A 21,021-nucleotide genomic window follows, 5' to 3' on the forward strand; every position below is an offset into this window, starting at 1 on the left:
CCCTCCCCCAAGCAACTGCCCCCATCTGGCCAGTCAACACAGCAATTTAATAGTGTATACATGATGGCTACCATTCCTAGTATTCTGTATGGATTGGAGGCATACTCGGCTCATGAGCTGGCCTGGTGAAATATCTTAGAGGGAAAGGTCTGGAGATACGCCTTAGGCTTGCCTTAAGCTTTATCCATTGTGGCGGACCGTATGGAGTTAGGCCTTGTTTCTCTACCTATTCTTATTAAAATTAAGAGGAGCATGTTATTATTCAAGATATTAGTTGATAATGGGGAATCTTTGTGTATTTGGTTTAAGAAAGAGGTGATGAGTGCCCTTGTCACTAATCTTGTAAATTTATGAGATGGTGAACTCTTGTAAAAAGTTTCATAAAACTATTGGGTGGGAACTGGATCCAGTTGTAAACATGACCATTGCAAGTTAAACTCCAGTTAGCAAAGCTTATGCTTGGGACCAAATTGCCTCTTTATGCCTATCAATGTTCCCAGTAACCGCTGCCTTTTAATTATTTGAGTGAAATTAGTGAACAGAATTTGAGATGTGTTATAATAAAATTGAGATTCCATTTACTTCCTGCTCGTATGGTGGTGGGGGCTAGAATGCACATCTCCGTGGAAGATCGGAGGTGCAGAATTTGCAGGAAGGAGCCAGAAACTATACGACAACTGCTTTCGCAGTGTGTTGAATTAAGAGAGATTTATAGAAGCAGTTATGGGTGTGTTGTGCACCAAGGAGAGGGCTTCTGTGAAAATCAAATCTGCTCCAATGTGTGCTCCAATTTCTGCTCCAAATGTGCTCCACTTCGAGAGTACTAATAAATGCAGGGTATTTTTTTATGGAGACAAGTATACATTATGTTTGACAAAATTGATAAATGAATGATCATTGTAACTATCGTTGGGACTAATGGTCCTTTCAAGTAGATAATTGTTTTATAACATGGTGTATTTATTTGTGATGAAGAGTATGTATTGTAACCCTTTTCAAGTTTTGTAAAAAGTATGTTTAAACCAAATACGTTTAGAATTTTAAATCATGTTTAATTTCTCCATTTTTGTTCTGGGGCTTAAATTGTACACTTTGCAGTGCTCACATTACAAGCTGCGTTTTCTCTTCCCACGGGATATACAGAAGTGTTATCACCTCATTCCCTTCTAACACTGGTTCCTCCAAATCAGCCACTTGCCGACAAAGAAGGGCTTAGAGCTCTTCAGTGAGTATTTAGTGTTTAAGCTCCCTGCTGGCTGGCTGTACTGCTAATCGGCAGCTATTAACCTTATCTTTGTCGCCATTGTAATGTATGCACCCCACGGGTGCCCCAGGCTGTTTCCGCTCAAAGCAGGAGGCCCCCAACAATCATGTTGAAATGGGCGTCCACACATCTTCAGCCGGTCCTGACCATGATAAGTTTATCATCATGTACCTAGGCAGGCAGGATTCCTCAGGATCATGGGAGTCATGTTTGGATCATGGGAACCGTGTGCAGTATTGGATAATGCCAATGCTTGCCTCAAAGGTCACCCACATGTTCATTATGTGCTGCTGCTTGTAGGTGGTCTCCTGACTTGCTCTCGAGGCCTTATATCGTCCAACATAGTTGGGTACAATCAAAGGAAACTAGAACATTGGAGAAGCCAGTTTTGCTTTGGTGTTAAGATCAGCCTGGATGGTGGGTTGGGGATGAGCATGGCACAAAAGGGCATTCAATATCTGACTCAGAAGGTGGGCGGGCACGTGCTCCCCAACCCCCCTCCTGCAGCTTCACCTGCACTGCCACAGCCAGTGATATCGTTTGTCCCCCCCCTCCCATACTTGTTCTCTCTCCCCCCTTCAAGCAGTATCTGAAATGTTGTCAGGCCTAGTATGATAGGCGCTTATTTTGTTCCTCTCCCTCCTTCTCACCCCTTCTCCCTCTCCTCTTGTAAAATTCCAGCTCTACCAGAAATGTTGTCAGGCCTAGTACGTTAGTCACCTGTCAGTTTCCCATTCATTCCTATCCGTGTCTTTGCACTTGGTCTATCTGAAATGTCGCCAGGCTGAGTATGATAGTTAATTTCACATTCTTGTTGTTCACGGCCTGTAAGAATGTCATTGTATTTTTCCTTTGTTCCCTCCCTTGCTGTGAAGCGCTTTTAAACACATTGTGTATAGGCGCTATATAAATAAACTATCATATGATATCATATGATATATCATAAATGCTCCCTGCTCTCACGGGTAGGGCCCATTTAATAACAATAGGGTGCTGATCCTTTTACATCAGCGCCTAATGAAATATTTTTGTTTTGCTGGCCAGGGGGATGCAGCAGCTAAGGCCGGCCCTGTACGTAATCATACAGAATGGTAAAAATACTGTTGGTGCCAATGTCACCTGTTTTGGCGTCATTGTGTGACTCTCACCCATGTATGGCCCCTGGGTGTCATGCTCTTAAGGCTTTACCCAGGAGTGCGACTCGTAAACCATGCAAGCAGTGGCGCAACTGTAATTGGGCAGACCAGCCTTAGCCCCCAAACCCAAAATCTTGGGGTATGTTGAATTGACCCTGCTGAACTACTATAGAGAACATGGTAGGACAGGATAGGGACAATAAACGGTGGCTGCGGCTGCACAGTTGACAAAGGCTCAGCAATTACTTGTGTACAAATATAATTGTTAGCACCTGCATTCGTATACATACGTTTTTAGGCAATTGAAACCGTGATGGGGTGTTATTATCTGCATGTCAGGGGGGGTGATTAGAAGGGTATGGGGAACAGGAGACAACTGCTTCTCATGGCAGTTCTTAAGGGTGCGGTTTCAGACATGGAAAGAGTTAACAAGCTTGTAACATTGAAGCTGCACTAGATTAGTCTCATTAGAATGTTTAATTAAGTTAGCCCTCCATCGCAGTCTCTGAAGTTAGCCTCTTTCCCAACATGTGAAGGGTTACCCCCCAAATACATGTTTTTCCTAGTTTAGCACCTAACAAGTGAAAGTTACACGCCTGCCTGCAAGCACCGAACAAAAGTAATCCACAGCACAGATAAACAAGAGGTTGTACACGAATGGTGCAAAGGTCCATTCGGACCCCTGACTTTCGGTCAATTAGTTAATTCCAGCAATATTGTGTTCGAACAATTTGGGTAATACCAAACAAGAACATATACTCGAGTATATGTTCACACTGTCTAAGTAGCTATCTTTTTTTGCTCTGAGCAGTATGTATGAACGGTTCAATAATGTGCCACTTGCCGGAACCTCAAAACGAAAAAAGTTTGAATATACAGTAGGCTCTAGAAGTTTCTCGACGATTAAAATGTAGCGGGTTCATGTCTTCTTGGATAAAAAAAAACCGTTGTGTGTATTCAAATGTCTGCGTGTGATTTACATGTGTGGAACTTACACGGTTTGCAAATGTGTGTTCACTTTAAGGTGATGTGTGCACGGGTTGGGGTGTACATTAAGAAAGAACCTCACTCAAGCCGTCTTATTTTTCCACCCTAATATGTTCTAGACGTTGCATTCTTTCGCAAACATTTTCATGCCTATGAAGGGGTTGGGGAGGAACCTGAGCCGCCCCAACCGGTCAAACAGGTACGGAAGAAAAGCTTGTTGACACCGTTATATTTGCTGCACGCATGCTCCCTGCCAGGTTGCCTGGTGTTCGGCGGCTGTTCTACTTTAGGAAACTTCTTTTCTTGTCCCGTCCAGACCGCCTGGCAGGGAAAGGGCGCCGAGAGAGGTGGGCCAGAGAGGTGCAGAGGCGGCAGACACCAGCTACCTGCCGGGGTGGGTCCGGACCTGCTGCTGCAACTTTTGCCCTGGGCGAGGCACAGAGAGAGGAGGGAGCGCAAGGGCCCGAGGAGAGAGAGCTAGAGAGAGACCGCGCTGCTTGAGGAGGGTAGCCGCCAGGTGAGGTACTGGTGGCCGTCGCCCGCCCGCCCTCGGTGTCCGCTGCCGCCATGCCCAGAGCCTTCCTGGTGAAGCGCCGGAGCCCGCCGCCCTCGGCCCGCAGCTGGCACGAGCTGCCGGACGAGGAGCGGGGGGACAACTACATTCCCGGTGAGTAACGGGAGCGCCCTGCGCACACCTGGGGGAGGGGAGGCCCAACCGCTGTCTGCCAAGGGAGAGGGAGCTGTGCACGGGAAATCAGCAGAGGTTTTTGCAAGGACGGTCTATTTATTGTTTGGGGGATGAGGGGGAAATAAATCAATGGTATATGTATTTTATTTTTTTAGAAACAAAATGTATGGTGTGAAAGTTAAATGCACTGAGGTGAGATGTACGCCATGAAAGCACTGTTATGGTAGGAGGTGGCGGCTGACATACGAATTTAATCTCAAGCACAGTTTTTTTTAAATTGGGCCCATATTGTTGGTTCAGTTCATACAATTGTACCGTGTACAGAGGTATACTTTTGAACACCATCACCCCATGTAACGGTGGTGGTGTTCGGGCGAGTGTGCTTTTAAAAGAGATTCAGGCTTTGCTTTTTCCCGGGCAGTGAGGAGTTGGGCGTCAAGCCCACGGAGATTGCGGGTGGTGGTAATTTCTTTTAATAGGCGACACGAACGCCACAGTGCACCGACTCTCCTGGTCTACGAGAGGAGGCCGTAAGATGACGCGCAGTGTGTCGAGTCTTCTCGCCCCCCGCTGGTTGCAGAGTTTGGGAGACGTGGATCTGCTTCGTCCTCCCGATAACTTTTAGGAACCGCTTATTATTCCCGTAGCGCATCACCCGTGTCACGCGATGTCGTATCTGCTGCAGGCGGACTGGGCCTTGGACTCATATTTCGTGAATATAATGGCGCCTTTACTTTAATGCAGCGTTTAATGGAGAAAGGATTTGAAAGAAAAAACACGAGGGGGGTAGGGTTCAGCAACAGGAAACTTGAGCCTACAGGTGCCATGGGGGGGCAGCCCGTGACACTGGGTGTTTACTCTTAGATGGTCTGTTTTACCAATGGAGAATATTCTGGGTGGGTTCGGAGGAAACTAATCCAGCGGTCTTTGCTGGGGTGTGGGGTAATTTTAGCTCCGGGAGGAGGGGTGTTTATTTTGGGGGATGGAGTATCCTACAGGTGGAAGATTTGGGCTGTGCGCCATGGTCGGAATGGATCACGGGGGAGGCCTGTGCTGTGAGACAATGGTGTGTGGGCAGCAAAGGTTGGGCAGGTCGTTAGTCTTAGACGGGGTGTGCGAGCCGTTATTCCCAGGAGTTGAATGTCCCACTGAACCGCTTGCTGTGCTCCCTCCTCCTGTGTATCTAACGGTACCCCCTCCATCCCGCTGCACGCCAGCTGGATGCATATCTACGTCCTCTTGCTGCTGCCGGGGAACTTCCCCCCTCCCCCATCCAACTGTAACTGAAACCTCCTCCACCTCTGTAACAGCAGCAACGCCCTCAATTCAAACACTGAGCACACCCTCTCACCTGCCACTGCCTACCGTTCTCTGCGGCTCCCCCCGCAGAGGGACGTGGGCTCGGCCCACGAGAAGCTGGTGCAGATAAGGCTGCGGCGCAGCCCATCCCTAACCCGGGGGCGGGCGGGGATTTCGCCGAGTTTGAAGTGCGCACGGGCGGCACCTCGCTGCTGCCACGCAGGCGGGCGACCGGGATTCAGCCCCCGCACAGTGTCGCGGGTTGGGAAAGGGGAATTTTGATATTAAGAAGGAACGCGGTGTCTTTTATAGAGATAGAACCAGGACATTGTAAACGAGAGAGGTTCAAAAGCCGTCGGACGCGCGCAACTTCAACTTTTACCTGAGGAAGAGTATCCCGGCGGATACAACATCAACTGGAGATAACCGTTCCAAAATGGAAACGATATGCGAGTTGGAACATAAATACCCTTTTTCCAATTGTCTCACTTCAAAAGATCCGGAAATATTTTACTAAACGGTGACTTCAGCGCACGTTGAAGTCGTTAAGGTCCACTTCAGCAACATTTGGTCTTTGTCCATGTTTATGGGGGTGGGAGGTGCGGTGAAGTAATCACACGAGCCTGCTTTTGAACAATGGAGGCTGCGGCGGGCATGGTTTGCATACTTGGTTAGCTTGCAGGCGCTGCGCACAGGAGTCCCGACCGCCCCTATGCAACGGGAGCTGTCACGCGCGACGGTCACGAAAACCGCAGAACAACCGTTTGAATTATAGGCTAAATCCAACTCTCCGCACTTTGCGTGTCTGTCTCGATTTTTATTTTTTTAATTTGTAGGAGGGCAGGTTGATGTCCCACCATATGTTCTCATTTTAACCAAAATGTCCCTTTATGGAGTTTAAAAGACAACCTTAAAGTGAATATTAGGGTGTATAAAGGTACACAGATGTCAATCGTGTGTTTCTTATTATGCTGAAATAACCAACAAACATTATTATTATAATTATTCAATCCCAATACCCAATTTTTCTTTAAACGTTACAGCAATATAGGGCGCATACGTCGAGGGCAACAGTCTTATATTGATACCTAAAGCCCATTTAGTTTCGGATTCTGGATCTGAAAGTGAATGCATCATCGAGTGATGATCGGTCACCCCAGACATGGAGCCAACCTGCACATCGCTATTTCAAATCACTAGTAGAGCCGACTCGACCATCCTTCACAGGTCGCTAATTTGACCACTTTAACATTGGGAGGGATAACACCTATGGCTGGGCATTGAGGCCAGTGGAAACCAGCACGATGCGCTGTATAAATCCCTGACATTGTTATTATTAGTAATTAAATGGGTTTTAACAAAATGTTCAAACATGGGTAACATACCCACCCTCCCTTTCACCCCTGTTAAGTGTTCTAGTGGTAGCGTGGGACCAAGCCTCAGAAGATGTGTGTATGCTTCACACCTCACCCCAACCGGATTTTTAAAAGGACATGTTTCCACGCCAAGGAGTGATGACCCGGTACAGGCCGCATTACGCATACAAATCAGCGATTCTTTGCAAGATGTCACACATCGTTAACCCTCCCCCGCCCCGCACCCCAGAGGGAATTATCCACCCAATAGCTCAGCGAGTTCACTACTCGCCGCTGAGATCAGCCATAGGTTCCAAGCCTGGCAGAGATGAGTCAGACTTCCTTTCATCCTAGGTAATTGTAGTAGGTGCTAAGCAGGAGGCTTTCACCACTCCCGAAAAATATAAAAGTATAATAGGACCGTGGCTGCGGCGGACAATCCCTGCATTTTTAAGATTAATTGCTTCACTGCACAGCCCTTTATTTTGCTCACAGGAGACAAAACGGGGAATTGGTCACTCGTCAGAAGTGAGATGTTTGAGGGGAACATTTACACCCGCAAATGAAATGTTCTAACTGATGCAGCACACTGTTCTTTCCTCAAGCAGAGGGCAAAATACGGATTGGCAGTTGAGAAATGCAAATCTGGATGGGGAAGTAAAATAAAAACAAGTTATGGCGACAAGGCTTTGAATTATCATTACCACTATCATTGCTCTGCGCAGTCTTCCTTGCCATAATTGTATAGTCCTCTTTGCCATTACAGATGGGTGCCAGCTATATGGAAATCGCCTCTGGCCCTGCCAGTAAAAGGAGCCGTCTGCTCAGACATTGACGGCCGTGTATCCCATGCTCTTGAACACAAGCCACCCAAGCCATGTTTCAGCTTTGTAGTCTAGCAGCTTGGACCGGGCTGCTCACATGAGTGGCAATCAGTGGTATAGAAGGAGACCCCAAGCAATGGCAATTGATATGCCCGATTCAAACCCTTCTATCCATCACTTTTGGTTTTAGTTTTACCCTCGAAGTTTGGAAGTGCATGATCACACCTGGGTCCACCTTGCTGGCTACATCTAGGGAAGGAAGATGTTCCTCAACGAATGGGTCCAATAATGCTAAAATATGTTTGGGGTAGCTGATAGGGCAACGTAGCGTAGCAGGTCTGACTGGAATGCTCCAGTTGAAAAATAATGATGGTACAGAAGGTTGCCAAGAACAAGACCAGTAATTATGATTCCTTTTCAAACTTGCGTCCTTCGTCCTTTTTTTTTGTTTAAGTGGAAAACAGAGAGCCCTGCATGCCTGTGTCAACATTTCTTGTGATGTCACTTGATCACCTGGGCCAATCAATGCGATATAAAGCTTGCTTCCTTGTCCCCAATCTCAACCTGGTAGAATTAGAAGATGGTATCCCTGCTTAATGGGAACACCTGATATTTACACTCTGCACTGTGGAAAAGTGTGGCAATGCTGTGCTAACCAAAAATCTATTTATACTGTCTTAGTATAAGTAAATCATGTAGTCTTTTTCCTTATGCTGTGCAAGGTTCTAAACATTGAATCTGTTTTGAAATTGAAACCCTAGCTCCATTTTATTTTGTTCGAATAGTACACCCATGGAGAATTTTTCCTTGAGCTGAAGTTCTTTTCGAGCAATTCCTTAAAATTCCCTTCTTAGTAAAGCAGAGCACTTTAAACCCATATTATTTACGGGGCTACAAGTGAAACATACTTTAAACATTTTCAAAAAAAATTTAAAAGCCAATTTAGGGTTTTGGGAATGCAGGCTGCAGTCACACCATGGCTCCCATTTTAAGGGTTGTGTCATTTTAGGGCTTGAGGAGTGCATGCGGATTTGGACGTGTGGTAATGCATTTAGCTAGTGCATTCGCACACTCTGTTAATACATAACCAAACAATAGAAAGGAACCTCGTTTAAAAAAAAAAAAGCTGAAAAAAACACTTGCAATTTAATTTATTTCAATTCGAGGAAAATGACATAATTAAAAACAACATTTGAGAAAATAAGCCTCAAATGTAAACCCTCCAATTCTATCGAATAGTTTACAAAATGCCCCCACTTACAAAATGTGCGTAATACTTCCCGCCCCTTTAATGGGATATTCTGCAGTATAGTATGCAGTGAACATATTCCTTGTAAAAACATAATTGGAAGAACAATGTTTTTTGTCTCCTACTAGACAGCACTTTCGGCACATTGTCATGCAGGACAGTCAACCACCCAGATCTACAGTGAGGGGAGCTTGAAGTTCAGATTAACAGCCCACTTTATCATGTAATTTCATCCCAGAATCAAGGCACACCCACAGAGCATATATAATTTAAGGCTGCAGAAGGGGATGGCTGATAGGTGGATAATGTTTAGGTAATATGCTTTAATCCCTATGTACCCTGCCCATCTCCCACTGACATGCTTTTGGGGTCAATGGAAAGAAAATGTTCACATGCAATTTTTTTTTTTTTTTTGGTACGGTTCGATTCACAAAAGCGCCATGTTGCATAGAGCCCAATCCCCACCAATAATAAATATGCTGGAAACCTGCACTGCTCAGTCAGGCTTTCTGGAGTTCACAGCTCAAAGAACGAGAAAGGATGGTGGGGCAATGGTTCAGCATTATGTGCTCAAGGTCTCCTGTCATACTGCAGTGGGACAGATCTATATCAACTCAGTACAGCAAACTCCATTACCTGCTGTCACAAGGGTGACAGGGATCAGAAATTAGACATAGATAAACTTTCAGAAAACAAAATATTCCTCACATGGGCTGCAAAATAACAACAACAAGAGATAGATTCAGGAGAGCCAAATCCAAAACCCAAAGTTTTCTTAAATTCAAGATGAGGGGGTATTGGATCTGGTCTTCTGTTAAAATGTTCAGTAAACTTAAGCCACGTTTCGGGGTTTCCAGACCTTCTTTCCTCCATTCCGTCTCGTTTTTAAGGTTTACCACACCCACTATTTTTTCAATCAGTCTCCCAGTCTTAAGTGTTTCTCAAACCCTTTTCCTCTCCACACATTTCTTAGATTTCTACTTCGATTTTTGGGCATTACAGAGCCTCTCATAGGTGGTGGGATCTTGTCTGCAAACTTTTGGAAGAACTAACATATCTTCCACACGAGCACTAAGTAGAGATGAGGATCCTTGACTATCTGCCGCTTCTACGGGGACCGTAGGAAGGAAACCTGTTACTCTAGAGCCCAAGGGTCTTCCCTGCTAGAGGCCTTTCTATGTTCATTCTTCTCCTACTCTCTGCTGCACCACATGCTCATACCCCCTCCCACTGTGGGTCTGGCCCCTTTCCCTGCTGCTGATGTCCGTGCTCCTTCGCTTATCTATTGCTGTGCTCTTGCTGAACCTCCCCAACCTCCTCCTGATCTCCATTGCCCTTCTTCTGATCTCATCTTGCCTGCCCATTCACCTCTTCCTCCTTATTGTCTCTTTCCACCTCGTCCTCATGTTTATCAGTGTTCTCCAGATGTTTACATCCTCTTGCCTTTCCTTCTTTTACCACATCCTCCTCACTATCACCAACCTCCTCCCTGTTGCCCACCACTTCTTGGGGTTTACAAACCTCTTCTTCAATTATTCCTTCACCCCCCTACAGTTGATTTCTCATCCGCCTAAGCCCTCTTTACACTCCCTGATGCTGCTCTCTCTTCTCATCAAGTCATCCTTCCACCTCCTCCTGATGTTACTCTCTCTTCTTCTTAAACTCGCCTGCCACCTCCTCCCCCCCTCTAGTCAACAACCTCCTTCCACTCTCAACACCCCTCCTTCTCTCCATGTTCCCTGTTCTTTCACCCGCACCGTCTCCAGAGTCCCTTCATTAGCTACTTCTCGGAACACCCACACTGTCTGACTGACAGCCCAGGTTATGTAGCATGCAATCCCTCCCTCTGGGCTGGACATTCCACAAGGGTCTGCACCCGAGCTGGCAAATATACATGCAGGTGGGGATATTTGAACAGTAATGACTACACCTGAGGTCATCAACTGAACGGGAAGGCAGAAAGAGCCTTTACGTAGCTAGTTCACTACTGTCGATTCTACACCGTCTACAGCTGCCATTTTAAGGAAACTACTTGAGCTGTGCTGTTTTAGTGAGTCTGGTAGCTGGGACTGTTAACAGACATGGAGTACTTGGTTTGGATTCCTCTGTTATTCTGTCACTTACTCTGTTTTATAGAGCAGAAGTTGCCACCACTGTCCGCAGTGCTCATGGTCTGTTGCAAACTTGATTTGCCAGCCACCCTGGAGTTCTTAGCGAACTTCCATGGTCTCTGCAAACACGCAAGTGAGATTGCACGCAAGTTTGTGGAGAACTATCAATGCCTGTGTAGGTTCCAGCGCAGGGTAATAACTATTTGAGGCTGGGTGCTTTATGTTGTTTAAGGACCACTCTGAATAAATTCACCTCAGAGGGATAGTGGCAATGAAGGGGTTCTGCCTACAAAAGGGAGACTGATTTGTTTTGAGGCCACAGGTCGGCGGCAAATGGCTGGACTGTTGATTATTCCTTAGCCAGTGTGTTAATTGTAGGTAACTTGAATTGCCAGTATCTTCAAGGCATTCCCACTGACTGTCGCTTTCCCTGCAGATGGGGCTAAGTGGGGTTATATAGGGATGTTAAACTGCATTTGTGTCGGAAGCGGTCTCAATTGTTTTGCTTAGCTTTGCGGTCTCCGAGGTGCGGCTTGACACATTGGATACATTTGTGAGGTCCTTTCCTCTGTTTTGTTCGGGCTTGAGGGCCTGGAGGCTTCACGCGGCTCCTCTCTTTTCTCCGCGTTTGTCGGCTCTCTCTGTGTGTTTTGCTGAGTGAGAGGCTTGAGGAAGACCTGAGAGCTGGGAGCCTCGATCGGCTGAAGAGTCACGACTTTGATCCTTGATTCGTGTGCCGTGAGCCGAGCTACGACCAGCAGCTGATCGGATCATAGAATCCTGGAAGCCTGGATACAGCTCGGACTGGTCTGCGGTCTGTCCAGTGTGGCGGAGGTGCGTTGTCCGCAGTTAAGTAGTTAAGTGGTTAAGACTAGCCGCCTGGTCGGGCTGGGTCTCTTTGCTAAACTTACTTCATATGGTGGCACTGTGGCACTCTAACATTACTTTCCAGTTAGAGGGTAAGCCTATAGCCCTTTGGAAAACGTTAATTGCTCCTGCAACTTTTGCAACCCCTGTTACCCTCTAGTTCCCTCCCACTCTCTCCTGCTCAACCAATACGTGTGTTAACAGTTTAGAGAGATTAAAGAGTCCCATAGAGGACCCATTGGGATTCATTGGGAGTAGCTTTTTGCCACAAAAGGGGGAAAAGGGAGAACAATTAAAAAATAAAAAGATGTTGCAAACAACTTCTAACACAGAGCTCGAACAGCTACAATTGAGTAGTGAACAAGTAAACTTAGAGCGTTCAAAGAATCTGCAAGAGAATTCAGAGTCATAGTGGCAGCCGGCGCTGGACCATATAGGCGCTACGTTTACATCTCCGATTGACTTCCCGGATGCTCCTAAAAAGACCGACTGTTTGAATGTGGATCTGGGCTTGATTGTAAAATGCTCGATAGACATTAGGGTTGAAATAGGCGCTACCACGGTGCCTCCTGAAAATATTTTACAAAAGGGAACTCCATCTTATCAAGAGAACAATGAAAAACTGGCAATCCAAGTCAAAGACTTCAAAACACCCAGTAACACTATGAAAAGAAAGTCCCCTGCTAAGAGTTCTTCAGAGTCAGACTTATCTGAGAGTATGGAAACTGATTTTGGGACCACCCTCTGATGAGCTATGTCTCTCTTTTCAGAAACATCTAACTTGAACGTATACAATTTTGGGAGACACGATTCAAGTAATAGACCCCCGGCAAAAAAAGTGCTCCGGAATCAATGGAAACCTGGGACATTAATGTCAGCCATACTGTTATCATATGAAAGTTTTTTTTTTCAAAAACAGGACTATGAACACAAAGGAAATAAGGTGATTGCGCAGCCAGGAGCTCCTAAAACAACACCATCTAGACTAGCATTCCTGGAAAAATGCAACGACCAACAATCCTTGAAGAAGCAGGTGGATAGTGGGGTCTTAGTGATGGAAAACAGGAGCGACTTGGTGCAAAAACAGACCTCTTTGACAAATTGGTCTGTCTTTTCCAGTAGTAACATCTTGGCTTCACAAACCCCACAAGGACCGATAGAGTGGGGACTCCAATAGAAAACATCTTGATGAAACATCCTTAGCAGACGAAGATCTATTGGTAACTTTGGAGTCTACTAATATGGAACAAACATCTGATAAAAAGACTGCAGCAATTAATACTGACTTGATCGCAGCGCTTACTTTAACCTTAACACCGCATATGAAACTCCATGAAACACTCAACAATCAAGTTAGGGATCAATCGACCCTAATTGCAATGCTCCATTCAAAGCTTATTTTTAAGGAAGACTTTGTAACAGCTATACAAACTAATCTCGACAAAAACAAGGAAAAAATCTCTAACATTCTAAATAGCATAATTCAGTCATGAAGGATAAGAACAAAAGAAAAAATGAAACTGAGAAAATAGACTTAACACTTCAGGATCTGGATAAAGTACTGAGAGGGTTCAAGGATGTAGCAACTGAGACTTCTGAGATATGGAGTCTTCCAAACATAGAAGACAAGTCTACGAGCAAACCTGAAATGTTAAATAAAGGGAAAGAGGATCCCAAAAACATACAAGGAGAAATGGAAACGAAAACAACAACTGTGTAAGATGGTCCAGATCGCTCCAGAGCAACAACAGGTACAGTAAAACCTCCCTTACCAGTTAATCATGATGAAATAAATGTACACGTTTGTCCAGATGAAGAAGTGGAGGTCGTTCAAGCTGATTGTCCCTCACAGAACCAAAATAACAAAAAAAACTCAATTTGGCCAAGTGGGAATACAGAGGAACAAGACCATGGTCCACCAAAGTAAAGGAAATACAAAATCTTCACAAGGATGAACGAGGTGGAAAGAAAACTAAATTCCCCTAATACAAATAGACAGCTATTAAAAGCTTCACTCACAAAACAAAAAAACAACAAAAATTACAGAACACCATCAGTAAGTCCCTAAACAGAATTAAGACTACTGAGAAACAAATACACTTCGTCAAAAGTAAAGAGATTGGTAGGCCAGGAACAAATACCCTAGTCGGTGACGCTATTCTAGGGACCTCATCTTGTACTAAGAACCTTCAAAGTGATGATTTGGGTAGAGGCAAGTGCCACCAGAAGAAGGACACAAAGGAATATGTTGGAAACTACGACATAGAGGCCCTTTTGGACCTATCTGCTTATTCTATTACGGAAGAAGGGGAATTGGAAGGTGAGGAAGAAGTAACAGATTATCAATTAAGAAAGACTGTTCACATACTGGTCACTTTAGACCGTGACAAGGAAAGTTGTTTTGATGATTCCTCGGTTGAAGATGTTAGGTAAATCCAACCAAAAAGTCAAGCTGAAATTACTTCGCCTGAAAAGGCGAGGACTTCCTTTGAACGGAGAACCCAGGAAAAAAATATAGCAGAAGAACAACTTCCTGGCTCTCCCCCTATAAGAACAGTCTCCTTTAAATCTCCCAAGCTCCAAAACAATAAGGCAGCGTCTGGAAAAACTGAGCATTTGAAAGCATCACGGAAACCTGAGCCCCTAGAGTCTGACTCAGAAGTGGACGATTATCCAACTAATACCCCTACCAGTAAGAGAGCTGCAGCGACTTACTATGAGAAAGAAACAAGTGAATGATGAAATAAACACACAAGAAGATGAACTACCATCAAAATTCGTGCCTATAAAACCAAGAGCATGTACATTACTATTTTCCTAACAATGGATGAAAAAAAGAGCTAATATTAACAAAATACACACAAATAGCTCTGGGGAGGAGAAAGGGACCAAAAGAAATTGAAGTCCTGCACACAAAGACAATTTCACCTAACGGCTACTCTTAGAAAATGTACATAGAAGAAAAAACAGGCTGGTGTTAAATCGAAGCAATATATTGTGCTTATTCCACTGTTTCCCGAGATTGAGAAATATTGACTCAGATGACCTCCATCTGATTGAATTTCCAGAGGAGGAGAGAGTGGATAAAGCTATAATTTACGTCGCTTCTAAAGACAAAAAAAACAGAATTATGGAAGTAGCTGGAAAACTAACACCCATGGGGTTTTGGTTGAATACGACACTAAAGAAACACAAGTGGCAAGACATAAAGAGACCTATCGCTGGACGTCCAAGACATCTAAAGTCTTTGGACACCATCCTTCAGATTCTGAATACCGCCAGAGGGAGACGGAACAGAGGGACAAAGACTACCCTTCGGGTACAAGAAACTTAAAAGAACTTTGGAAAACAGAATAAAGAACCGTGAAATAGAAGGGAGGAGACATCAAGATGCAAACAAAAATGTCTAACATGAAAATTGGTCGTGGTTGGCAGGGAAATTGGCCGCTGGACATCCGACTTCATAGCCGAAGGTAGTTAGAGTGCTAACACAAGAGACTACATGGCACAATAATGTCTCCCTCGCTTCTTGGAATACGCGAGGAGTCACACATTTATTTTACGCTGGTGACTTGAACTTTAACCTCTTTGAAATAATATGTATATATCAAACCTGCAGTAAAAGGTAAGAAGGGATGCCCGATAGCAGGCCTCTTAATCGCCCTAAAAAACATCACAAAACTTAAAGTGGACAAAGAGTTTCACCCGTCACCTTGGATCTTAGCTCTCCTTATTTCAACAGGTTTGAAAGAGCGAAACCTGCTGAGGAACCTATTATTGATCAACCTTTACTGGAACCCAGTGGGGACTAGGGATGAAGAGTATGTTACAGCAGTACTGGACACCATCGATAGTGCGAGGGACGTGACTCCAAATTTGAAATCCTTTTCTGTGGTGATCTGAACATACATTGTTTTGATGAGAAAGCTAACATCGTATCTAATCGACCATTCAACTCTTCTCCACAAATAGCTAGAGGATTCATCTGGAGAGATGAGATGAATGAAAGAAACATCTACATGGCTAATGGTCAAATACAGGGATATATTCCAGCAAAAACTACATGGAAAAGAGGCATGGAACAACAAATCCTGGACTACCTGTTTGCCTCAGAGAATTTGTATGGGAACTTGACAGACTTCATGGTGAGGACGTCGGATAAGAGCGACCACGAGATATTAACTATGACAATCGGCATCTAGCCCTTTGTGAATCAGACCTCGCCGGGACCCAACATATACATGCAACCTGGACACAATAGACTCACAATCGAGGAGGACATGTAGACTGGGTTCGAACAGCCCAGTAGACTGGAGGCCTATCAGAAAATACCTGGGGCCAATTCTAAACGTGGCTTTAAACAAAAGCACGCATTCGAAATTGATATTATGCAGAGAAAAAAGCTCTTAAAGTTTCCCTGTCTAGAGCTAAGAACGAATGTAGGGACCTGAAAACATCCAGGAAATTGAAGCAACAATATAAAAACTGGCTGGAGAATCACAAATGGCTCCTGCATCAAAGAGACGCACAAGAGATGTTGGGTCTAATTGCAACAAAGAATACTACTGGGATATGGAAAATACGAAATAATCTGAACGCACCACAAAACTCTGTAACACTGAATGGAGTCCCTGCAGTAGTTTTGAAGAAGCACTTTGAGACAGTGTTTAGTTCTGATGGTGTTGTGGTGACCATGCCCTGTCTATTTACCATACCCTGGTCATTCTCGACAGAGAAATCGGAAATTAGGGCCCTGATCTTATCAGCAAGTAACTCAAGAGCCCCACGACCCGATGGCCTCTCAAACTACAAACTTAAAGAGGATCCAGGCGGATGGACAGAGACCATGTATTCCTTGTTTGCAAAAATAAAGAGAACCAAGCAGATTCCCGTCTCATGGAGTTCTTTGATTGTTGTACCCATATTCAAGAAGGGCAATAGGTCAGAACCATCTAACTACAGACCTATCGCCCTTCTTCATGTTATGGGCAAGATCTTTGGTGCCTTAATCTTGCAGGCCCTTAACTCTTGGAGGGTGGGCTTTGGTCACTTCGATAAATTGCAGGCAGGTTTCGAAAAGGGAATAGGAACCCCCCTCAACCTTTTTTTGATCAATCATACCAAGGCCAGCATAAAAGCGCAACCAAAGATGAAGGTACATATGGCATCAGTAGATCTCGAATAAGCGTTTGACGTGATTGAGAGACTGAAATGATGGGCCCAGTTAAAAAAAGTGGAACTGCCCAGAGGATCTGAGAGAAGCACTATGCACGAACACCAACATGTGTGTTAGACTGGATAAGAAAGGCAACCTTACAGAGCCAATAGTAACAACAAAAGGTCTGAAACAAGGCTGCAGATAGGCCCCTACGCTATTCATCCAACATATCTCAGACATACCCCTAACCTTTGAAAAAATCAGAATGTTTCCTCCTTGGGTTGCAGGAATTGCAGTAGGTCATCTGCTTCATGCAGACGACCTGATTCTGCTCGACCAAACTAAGGTAGGTTTACAGAGGCAGTTAGACGCTTTAGCGAGTTACTTGGATGAAAATACCTTAAAAATAAAGGTTGCAAAAACAAAAATCCTCACATACTCCAGGAAAATCACCCATAAACCTTCTGGGAAACAAGCATGGTTTTTTAAAGTAGAAAAAATTGCAGAAGTGTTGTCTTGTGTACTTGGGAATCTGTATCAATAACAGTGCAGTAGAAGCACCACAAGAGACCAGACTAAGACTTAAAATGAGAAACCTCACTTCTCAAGGAAAAATAATTATGGAGAAATATTGTACGTTTACACTACAACCGATCATTGACTTTTATACCATGAAGGTTGTGCCGATCATAACTTATGGTTCTGAAATCTCGCCATTGCTTCCGAAAGATCGGTGGCCAAAATTGGAGAGTATTTACTGGAGAGGGGTGTTGGGTCTCCCATCATGCACTCCTTTTGACTTGGTGCGAGAAGAAGTGGAAATTAACTCACTCTGGTCAATTGTGCAATGGAAAACATTGGCCTTTTTCGTAAATGCCTCTTGAACAATCGAGGAGGCTTTAAGGTTTTGAATCGGGCGCTCAACAAGAAGTTGATTTGAGGTTAAACACATGGATAAACTGTTGCCTGTCTATTTCGAAAGAACTGAACACGTCAGAAGAGACCCTCAAAACCAATCCTGTCAAAGTTAAGAAAAAACGTTTGAATTTGGACAGGATCTACACAGTGGTCGAAGTGTATGGAAAGAAGTAGTGGAACTATGTTCCCTACTGGCATGCACCGCTCCACACAAACCCCATCACCACGCTCCCTTCCACACACAATACAAACCCCAAAACACACGTGCCTGCTGTTTAGGGGAACGTTCAGTGCAGTGCACTTAAAGTGCAACTTTCAACTTCTTCCTACACTTTTATTTTAAAACAAAACCACTGAGGTTGCAGATGAATTTAATGCCTACTAAAGAAGTATTGGAAGCAAGAAGGTTGAGAGACCAGAGAGACTATGCATGTAGGTGCTGTGGAGAGCAAATGGAAACTCTACAACACCGTATTATGTTTTTCCCTACTTTAAACATCCAGAGGAACAGATGGATGGGCAAAGTTGCTCAGAAATTCACAACTAGAACAGTATCCGATTGGTGGGCTGCAATTCTTTCGGGAGACAGTAATTCGCTGATTATAGCTGTCCTGGGTTTTCTGAAAGAACTACTCATGTGGACAGATGATGTATACGTAACCACTGGAGGAAATAACATCATACCTTGTTAAGGACGAATTAATTACCTTTTCACTCTTGAACTTTAATTGCTTCCTTGCTTCTTGTGTTTTTACGTTTTTTCTTCCTTTTTCTAAAAGGTTTAAGTGTTTGTTAAAATGATTCTTGTGTTTTTTTCTTTTGACTTCTGTTTTGAATGTTGTTTTTTGCTAATAAAAAAAAGCTTATGGTTTTTCAACTGTAAATCCAAATGATAATAAAAAAAAGAATCTGCTATATAGGGATAATACCCATACTACACCCTTGCCCTTCATTCTCTGGTTTGTGAAGGCACCCATCCCCATTGATCACCGAGCTAGAAGTCTCCATAATCAGGTCAGGGTCTTTGTCGGATACTGGTGTATGACGTCAGATACTCCCTGTAAATATTGAGGAAAGTCCACAAGTACAAGACCATTTCATGTATTTCTACAGCTTCTATTGTAGTGCCTCTAACGACAGACCTTCTTATAGCACACCTGCCTCAGGTGGTTTTTATCAGCATCCCTCAGTAAAAATTCAAATCAACAGGCCTGGGGAGTGAGGGGGCGGAGAAAAAAAGACTTTTACACACACAAACAAACGTCTGTTACACCGACAGACAACAAAAACAGGAGGGGAGAAGGACAGATATAGCCTAACCCTTTGAGGGAAGGTCTGGTTGGGGGAAATTTCAAACGAAATTATAGTGTGCACACAAGGTCCGACTCTGGGACCACGCCCCTTGTTACTAAAGGACTGGGACGAGAAAGTGCATGACTCGAGTAATGTGGAATACAGGTATGTAATCTAGTCATTCTGGTTTCATGGAATTAATTGAATTGCATGCAACTGTCTCTTCAGCTCCCATGGCTCAGTTTCTCTATTATGGCCATATTTTCCAAAGGATAATTTGATCTAGACTTTACCGATAACGGTTGGGGCCCTGCCTGCACCAATCATTTTGTGAACTTTGCAGCCTGGCTTAGAGCCCCTTTGCTACCCTGACCAACTAGGCGCCTGCGGGCACTGGAGCTATTCACACAGTCTAACTGCATCCCGTTTGTTTCTGCTGCTCACTTTTCACCCAGTGTTCGATATCCCATATAATGTGTAACTTGTCTACTGCAAATTAATGCAAAGTGGGCTTATTGAGAATGTTCTGCCCTCTTCTCATTCCCTTTCTCTTCCACAGAGTGCGCATTGAGCCTGAGCTGCTATCTGAAGTACGAGACTGAGGACAGCAGCAGCTCCAGCAGCAGCGTTGTGGGTACGGAGCTCGGAGTCGACCAAGGGGAGCAACTCCAAGAGGAGGAGGAGGAGGAGGATAGCAGCGAGGCCAGCAGCGCCTGCAGCAGCAGCAGTGTCACAGACCGGGTGGGAGAGGCCAGGCCTTCCTCCCCCAGAAATGAAGAGGAGGAGGAGAGGGGGCAGGATCCACCGGCAGCCATCCGGTCGAAAGTCAAGGTATGTACACACCTTCCTAGTGAACTATAGGAATAATGCACATAACTATAGACACCACACCATTTGCCTGAAATGGGTTGCTTTTATGTGACAGTCTAACCTCACAAAGCAAACTAACCTGGCTAATCACTGTGGTGAGAAAGATGGCTTCTCATTGAAGAAGCTACCACACTAGATCCCTATGAACTGCTGTCTATTAAAGTACAAATGCAGTTAGTGCGAAATGCTCTATTTGACATGGGGGTGGAGCTCTGGCAAGCAGCTCTTTCTTCCTTGGCGTTTTCCTGTGCTTTCAGTTCATTCATTGGGTGGTAGTGGTGCTGCACAGTCATTTTTGTGGGAACGCAGGTCGTTTAAAGGGACACTACATTATTGCCTTGCTTTTAGAAAATGGACGTTGGTTCATGAAGTAGGGCCCCAGATGAGTTTGGCAGTAATTCCTCTGGACTTATTTACCGTTTGCTTATCAAACCTCATGAACTCTCGCTGCCATTTTGTTTGACAGAATTACTGTCATATTACCAGGGGGTTTCAGCAGTTAGTGCCCATTTTGGTAGTCCAGGGTGGGGTTTGTTGGATTTGCTATGATTCGTCAGTTGTAAATACATCATTTTTGGATGTAAAGTGTAGGAGTTCTCTCCAGCTGTATGTTGGGGGAAAGTCCTCCACTTCATCACCAGTCACAGTATTTGGCGGTGCAGTAAGAGTAGCAGTAAATGCGTTACTGGAAAAACAAGATTTACTGCCACTCTTTTAGAGCTCCAGCATGTTGGAGTAGCTTTTTTTTGTCACCTTTATCTCGGGAGATGTCCTTAAATGTCTCTCTTGGGAGGAGAGGGCTCCTCATATGGGATTTCTGCAAGTTTGATCGCGTTGGAGCTCTATCTGTTCAATACTGCAGGATGGGTCTCACTGCTGTGATTCTTTTTGGTCTGGGTCACTTCTGGGTGATGCTCTTGACCATCATGATGTCTCTCTTGCTCTTCTTCGTTTTCTCTCATCTGAGCCTGTTGTTTTTGGTGCTGCTCTAACCCCTCAATC

At 44.6% G+C, this 21,021-nt stretch overlaps 1 protein-coding gene across 1 annotated transcript in view; it reads left to right on the forward strand.

Moving 5' to 3' along the window:
* The first annotated feature begins 3,615 nt into the window (after window positions 1-3,615).
* The window catches only part of OVOL2 (ovo like zinc finger 2), a 61,165-nt gene continuing 43,759 nt past the window's right edge, over window positions 3,616-21,021 (forward strand). The window contains exons 1-2 of the mRNA XM_069607542.1: window positions 3,616-4,054; window positions 19,709-19,980. Coding sequence (XP_069463643.1) covers window positions 3,955-4,054; window positions 19,709-19,980 — 372 coding nt within the window. The 5' untranslated portion in view covers window positions 3,616-3,954. The remainder of the gene's footprint in view (window positions 4,055-19,708; window positions 19,981-21,021) is intronic.

The sequence above is a fragment of the Ambystoma mexicanum genome, chromosome 4q (assembly GCF_040938575.1).
Source record: "Ambystoma mexicanum isolate Mex_15411 chromosome 4q, UKY_AmexF1_1, whole genome shotgun sequence".
Classification (NCBI taxonomy): domain Eukaryota; kingdom Metazoa; phylum Chordata; class Amphibia; order Caudata; family Ambystomatidae; genus Ambystoma; species Ambystoma mexicanum.